General features: G+C 52.5%; 3 protein-coding genes across 3 annotated transcripts; 1 reads left to right on the top strand and 2 right to left on the bottom strand.

Annotated features, from left to right (window-relative positions):
* Positions 1-135: 135 nt before the first annotated feature.
* Positions 136-798, top strand: COCMIDRAFT_99394 (uncharacterized protein; the record flags this gene model as incomplete). Its single annotated transcript, XM_007691314.1, has 2 exons — positions 136-288; positions 346-798. The coding sequence occupies 2 exons, from the start codon at positions 136-138 to the stop codon at positions 796-798; spliced, it is 606 nt and encodes a 201-aa protein (XP_007689504.1).
* A 279-nt stretch (positions 799-1,077) lies between these two features.
* Positions 1,078-2,390, bottom strand: COCMIDRAFT_6645 (uncharacterized protein; the record flags this gene model as incomplete). The annotated part of the gene is made up of 6 exons (XM_007691282.1): positions 1,078-1,110; positions 1,174-1,305; positions 1,374-1,971; positions 2,019-2,101; positions 2,190-2,262; positions 2,347-2,390. 6 exons carry the CDS (start codon positions 2,388-2,390, stop codon positions 1,078-1,080), a joined length of 963 nt encoding a protein of 320 aa, XP_007689472.1.
* Positions 2,391-3,791: 1,401 nt separating this feature from the next.
* On the bottom strand, positions 3,792-6,290 carry COCMIDRAFT_99367 (uncharacterized protein; the record flags this gene model as incomplete). Its single annotated transcript, XM_007691315.1, has 5 exons — positions 3,792-4,158; positions 4,218-5,011; positions 5,061-5,743; positions 5,809-5,836; positions 5,901-6,290. The coding sequence occupies 5 exons, from the start codon at positions 6,288-6,290 to the stop codon at positions 3,792-3,794; spliced, it is 2,262 nt and encodes a 753-aa protein (XP_007689505.1).
* Between the last annotated feature and the right edge of the window lie 487 nt (positions 6,291-6,777).

Raw genomic sequence — 6,777 nt, forward strand, 5'->3', positions numbered from 1 at the left:
ACCGTTGAGTAAAGAATCAAAGGGAAAAAAAAGAAAAGAGCAAAAAAAATATCTCCATATCTCCATATCTCAAACACCTTCTCAACCTGAAAACACCATCACTGTCTCCAACCCAATTCCTCCAGTCAGAAAAAAATGTCTTCCGACCCCCCAACCCTCTACTTCGGCTACGGCTCCAACCTTTGGCTGCACCAAATGTCCACGCGCTGCCCCTCCTCCACCTACCTCGGCATCGCACGCCTGGACGCCTACAAATGGATCATCAACGAACGAGGCTACGCCAACATCGTCCAAGTGCCCCCCTCCTCCTCCTCCTCCACCACCACCACCCCAAACACCCCCCAGATCCCACTTGCCGCATTGTCGTCTTCAACCCCCCACGTCTACGGCCTTATCTTCTCCCTCACCCCCCACGACGAATCCCGCCTCGATATCAACGAAGGCGTCCCCCTTGCCTACACTAAAGAATATCTCCCCGCCACATTCTGGTCCTCGTCCTCGTCCTCGCCCAACTCGAAAATCGACATTTCACTGCCGCCCAGCGAGACCGACAAGCCCGTTCTCGTGTATATAGATCGGAAAAGAGTTACCGAGGGAAAGCCGAGGGAGGAGTATGTGTATAGGATGAATCGGGGGATTGAAGATGCGGTCAAGTGTGGGGTTCCCGAGGAGTATGTGAGGGGTGTTATGAGGGCGTTTATTCCGGAGGATGATGGGGGAAAGGAGGGAGGGGAGATGGGGGAGTTTGCGAAGAGACAGGCTGCTGGGTTTAGGGATGAGAGTGGCGTTATTGAATAGAATGATTCGAGTGATTCTAGATTGGACGAGGAAGAAGTGATGCGAGAAGGTTAGTCAGAAATAGAAGAAGAGAAGCAAAATATTTCAAAGTCATAATACGACTACTCATTCATGACCAAGACTACTAAGACCATACTCTTGTTGACAATGAGATCCTGCTCTGGACAAAAGCCAATACCGAGACAATCTTCCCCTTCATGACACTGTATATATGTATCCGTTCCCCAACCTCTACCGCCCTCTCCAATCTCAATCAACACCCCCTAGGTCAACATCACTTTACAACTCTTCACGAGCCCGGCGGTAGCTGGCCTAATCACCACAACGCATCAGCTAAGGGGGGACCTAAAAGTCAGACGACTGGTGTCTACGCACCTCCTGTTCAACCTGCAGTTGCTCAACAACGGGTGCCAGCTCAGACAAAATCTCGTATGCCTTCTTGTGGTACTCGAGTTGGGCAGCAATGAGGTCAGCAAGGTTGCGGAGTGGTTCCGGAGTGTCGAGGACCTGTTTGTGGAAAAAAAAGAGAAAAAGTCAGTGCATGTATCTCGGACCAAAATACTTTCACAACTTACATTCTTCATGACACCAACAGCCTCCTCAGTCTGGCCAACAAACTCGTCCTCGGCCTGCTCAATCTTTGCTCTTGCCTCCTCGGTCAAGTCATCATCCAGGTTATCCTTCTTGGCAGGTTGGCCAGGAAGCGTAAAAGCAGGTCCCCTGGCATTGGCCTTGGTCGCATCAAGTGTCAATCGCGAGTTTTCAACAGCCTTGCGGGCGCGTGTGGCAAACTGAATGTTGGTGTTGAGCGTGGTACTCCACCCAGCCAGGAAGCGGCTCTGAATCTGAGCGTCCTGCGCCAGACGTGCCTCGCCAACTTTCTCACTAGCAATGGCGTACTTCTCGAGGGCAGTAGCGAGGGGGTCCTCGCCTGAAGATGTTTGCTCAGAGGTGAGCATGTGCGAGGCGTTCAGGGCGGCGCGGGCAACCGCATGGCTGAAAGTCTTGGGCTGGGGCTTTGCAGAGGGAGGGGCAGTAAGGGCCGCCTGAGCTTCGGCGGGGGAGGTGGCGCTCGAGAGTAGGTTGACCTTTTCTGCGACGGTTCGGCCGAGGTCGTTGAAGGACTCGCGGATGTTGGCTGGGTAGTCGTAGGCTTCGTTGGCGTATTGTGAACTAGGCAGTCAGGATATGGTTTCTAGACAGGACACGGGATGTCATACGTGACCTGGAGCATAGTCGTGTGCACCTTCTTCAGCGCATCGACTCGCTTCTCGAGCTCAATGTAGTCAGGGGGCAGTTGAGTCTGTCATGAGCCGTGTTAATGGTGCACTTTGCTACAGCGCGGATGCCCTCGTGAGATAGCACAGAGACTCAATCGGGAGGCTGCGCACCTTGTCCTCGACATTGCCAACCTGCTCTTTGACATATTGCTGTGTTCGGGCGGCCCAGGGGGTAAAGGTAGCGCTATAGCAACCGTGTCAGTCCAAGTGTTCCTATCTGATGCTGGGGTGCAAGTAAGCAGCGAGGGGGACGCGGGGCTGTACGTACGAAATGTTCTTTCCAAACGCCGAGATCTTGCCAAGGTTTTCCATTGTGGTGTAGCGGGGTTACGGTATATCGAGACTCTGATTGTGGGTGTTGTCGAGGGCGGGGCGTGGCTGTTGTCGTGCTCTTACGACTTTCATGTGTTCTCCGCCGCCGTTGCTGTCAGGGCGGCGCATGAGCCCTGCATTGCACTAGTCCTGTTTGGGACCATATCAACCTTTTGTCTGGACACGGACTCTTCAATGCATGTGTTTTTTCCTCGCTATATGGGTTGCAATGTGTATGATTTCAAACACACAGTCTAGAAAATTTACTGATTTTCGTCTTGATTCAATTCCCACAAAAGTAATACTCGGCTATCGAGCTGTACCGAAGTATGTGCTTCATGAAAAAACACCATCCCCTACTTAGCATGGGATGCTATTGTGAGTTCCGCTAAAAGATGCCTCTTTCAAAAAAAGACACATCGATGAAAGATCAGCACGCCACAGGGGAAACATATACATATTCGGCCCCACCGGTTGTCTCACCACCACTACTCTATAGCAGGGAGTGATACAGGAGTCATGTCGACTGCATGCAAATGCCTGAAACTGCATTGCTGACCAAATACAGTTCCGATCAACACTCTGCAGCTGGATGCGGTGCCATGTAAGAGGGAGGAGAAGTTACGTCAGGAATAATGTCCTTGATCACTAGAAACACAAAGCCATGGGTGATTAGTAGTCATCACATGCAAGCTTGAGACTAAATCCTTCGTCAATCCGCTTTTGATTGCTCACGGTCACTGATGCCGTGCAAATGCCTCACAGCCCTTCGTATTCCACAAACAGCGACAAAATGTGGAGGCATCTTGAGCCCTTGCGTCCAGACTCTGCGCATACTACCATCCGCCGCGCGAGTCATCCTCCTCATGCCCGTAAATAAACTTTCCATGCCCATGCATGTACATGATGCTTGGGCTCTCCGTACACGCAATCTGGTAGGTAGGGAACCTCCAACACCCGATCGCCGTCCGATGTTAAAACTAACGTGCGCCCCGGCATGACCCGCAGCAGTCACACCGCATAAGTGGACCCCACTTTCGCTCCGTTCTTCCTTTTCTGTAGTGAGCTTCTCGGGGGGATCGTAGCCCTGAGATGTGATACCAAGGCAAGCCATTGCGTCTCGCCCACGCAAGCCCAGTTGCACTTGCCAGTCAGTGTGTGACAGGACGCCTCTCGGAAGACAGCTCCGGCGGTACAACTCCGGAAGGACCAGAAGAGTAGAGTGTTTCAGGTAGAACATGTCCTCTATTGTGATATACACAGGCGCTGCATCAAGAGACATGGGCAGACTGATAAGCGTCTTTTGGTACCAACAGAATATGCGCCCCTTTCCCACCCCCCCCAATTTCTTCATTACAAGCGTCTTCATAGCGCAGGTAGCTTCACGCGAGTAAACCAGATTTACTGTACAGAGTATTGCTTTGGTACATCAGGCGAGAAGCTCTCCGCGATGGACGACTTCCGATCACTTCCGTAGCCTGATTGCCAATCTGGAGAGCCGTATGCAGAGCCTAAGCCGTCGGCACTGGTGACCGTCATGTTGTCAGACGTCGGCGAGTCGGATATGGTGAGTGAATTGAAAATTCCGCGCATCTCGCGCAAGTCCTCTGAGACTTGATCCTTTGGCGCTTGTGTACGGTCCTTGATAAAGTCCTTGATTGAGCGAATGATAGGGGGACACCCTTCGTCGTCTGGGAGCCACCAATCTGATGGCGGGGCCCCCATGGATTCAAGCATACGGTTACGGAGAACGTCAGAGTAGATGTATCTAGAGCCATGTAAGCATAATGAATCACGTACCCCATACTACCTTGCAGGTGTGCTTACCCCGATGCTTCAATCTTGGTAAATGTCCGACGAATCCGCTGTATGGTCCTTTGGTCCTTGGGCAGAAACAAGACGGCAATCGCAAAGCTGACTTGAGCCTCTAGTAGGGCGCCTAGAGGCGCATCTGGATAGGCGCACATGGCTTCAAACATCTGTACTGCTCGAAACGCCAATCTGTTGTACTCGGGATCTATGGGCTGCTTCAACGCCATCGACGACGATATGGCGTACATGAACTGGAGGCCCCATATATCCATGTACAAGAAATTCGATGTCCACAGTGGTCCGCCCCAAATAATGTCTGGTTCGTAAGGGTTGGTGATGTCGTCGGGATCAGGAGTTCCAGGGATGGTGTGAACCTTGTGGGTTGGATCCAGTAAAACTTCGGGAATGTTTTTCGGCAGGGATTCCATTCTTTCTTGAAGCGCGGGCAGTTGAGTCATGAACTCTTGAGGACTAAGTAGTCCCTTACCGGTCCTTGCAAAAAGATCGTTCGAGTCCTTTGCCACTAGCCGGGAATACGCAAAGCGCTCTTCGTATTGCATCCCCAAGTCGTCTGGGTTTTCTTTGACTTTTTGGACGTATGCTTCGTGGGCAGCCTCGTACCATTCTCGGCCCAAAGTTGCCTCTCCGCCGGATTGGAAGCCAACAAACAGATCGAATCGAATGTACCAAAGAAGTACCTTTGACAGGAAATCCGACTTTGTGATGGTCTGTGGTGTAAAGAGGCGTGTGAGCATGTCAAATGCAGCTTTCTGGTGGCCCATGAGATTGACCCAGTCACCAAGCATTTCCTAGTATCCTATTAGAAGAGTGACGTCAGTCCGACAATGTTGTCCTTACCTCTATGCTTGCCAGCTGCAATATGGTCAAGAAAGTAGCAAGACCCTGCTTCTTGTTCTTCTCAATTGCCATGCGCAGGCGCGAGACCGACTCGTTGTAGTACTGGAGGAATGTGGATATGCGACCGTCGGGCTGGGACAGGGTGTGGAAATATGCAGCATATCCCGCAACGGCATATTTAAGAGGCTCAAACTTCATGACCCAATGCATAAAATCGCCTTTGAGCCAACCACATGTGTCGCGCTTGAGGGAGTAGTGATGGACACTCATGTGGTTGCGGAAGTAGTTGAGATAGAACTGGAGGTCTCGGGTCGAGCCCTGAGTGGGCTTCGCGGGTTGCGCACTTCCTTTTCGGGACAGTGATGGCCGTACAGTGGGCGGGACAGTGGATGAGGCCTCGGTCGATGGGGAGACACTCTGGTCGAGGTTCGAGCCAGGAGTGTAAGATGAGTCGCGGTTGTCTTGGCTTCTTGACGTGTCGTCGTCGTCATAGTCGACGTAATCTTCTTCCTCATCTTCGTCCCTTATGGAAGGCAGACGTTCCTTGGCATCTTCTTCACGTTCTTCAGGCGACGAATGGTTATCGGCAGAAGAAGACTTTGTCGATTTGGAGCCGCTGCGGGTAGATTTCTGACTGGATTGTGAGTCGGGATAGATGCATTCGCGACCTCCCTTGTGACACCCTGGTGAACGCTGTCAGAAATCAAGCCCTGTTTTCAACGAGTCAGAGGCAGAAGCAAGCACTCACTCTCGCAGATGGGATGGTTTTCGTCACACTGCTACATGTCAATCGCGCTGGCTATTTGGAGCAACTAGAGAGAGAGAGAGAAAGCCACATACCTTGACTCTACGCTGCCTGCAGGTAAAGCATCCGCTCCGTGTTCTGCGGTGCTTTACCTGCTCGCCAGGTGCCGGTCGGCGACGCGCGCGGCTGTTGGCAGCATGGACTGAGCCGATGGGGCCAGATGCATCATCATACTGATCAGGATAACTGGGCTGGCCAATGTTTTCGTATTGCACAAAGGGACCGGGAGCTCCCGGTTGGAAGGGGTTGTCTGGCATAGCCATGGGATAGGAGCCATGTGGGATCATCGTCTGCGGGGCATGCTGAATGTTGTTGTTGTTGTTGTTGCTATTGCCGTTATTATTATTATGGGCAATGGAGTTGTGGTCGACATTGTAGTATTGGGGCGGGATACTGTGGCCTGGCGGGGGATAGTATCCAGACATGTCTTGTGAGGGGCGAGGGTGAGAGACTGCGCAGTGAGGAAGAGGGCAAGAGAAAGTGGTGGCAATGATGGTGAGGATAGTGGTCGCGGGAGGAGGGCTAACGTCATTCAAGTGCAAGGGTCCGAGGTCGATCGCCGTGTCAACGGGTGTGACAATGGCTCGGGCGTCAGGTACGGGAAAGTGAAAGGATATAGAAGTAGGAGCAGGCTTGCCGGAGCCGTGGGTTAGTCTAATGCAGGCTGGTTTGGGCGCGCGGGTGCAGGCCCCCAGCTAGCAGCTAGGACAGGCGGTTCAACTACGTCTCCGGTAACCCTGAGTGATGGCCACACACGGGACCAGGTAGACTGCGCGACACCAGAAAAAGCTGGCGATGGAGGCATATGCAGTACCGATCTGGGACCAGAAAAAGGGGGGGCCGAGGGGGGATGGTGGGGTGGGAGAAAAACAGGGGGAAGAAAGTGATGAGTGTTGGTAGAGAGGAAGCACA

The sequence above is a fragment of the Bipolaris oryzae genome (assembly GCF_000523455.1).
Source record: "Bipolaris oryzae ATCC 44560 unplaced genomic scaffold scaffold_96, whole genome shotgun sequence".
NCBI lineage: Eukaryota > Fungi > Ascomycota > Dothideomycetes > Pleosporales > Pleosporaceae > Bipolaris > Bipolaris oryzae.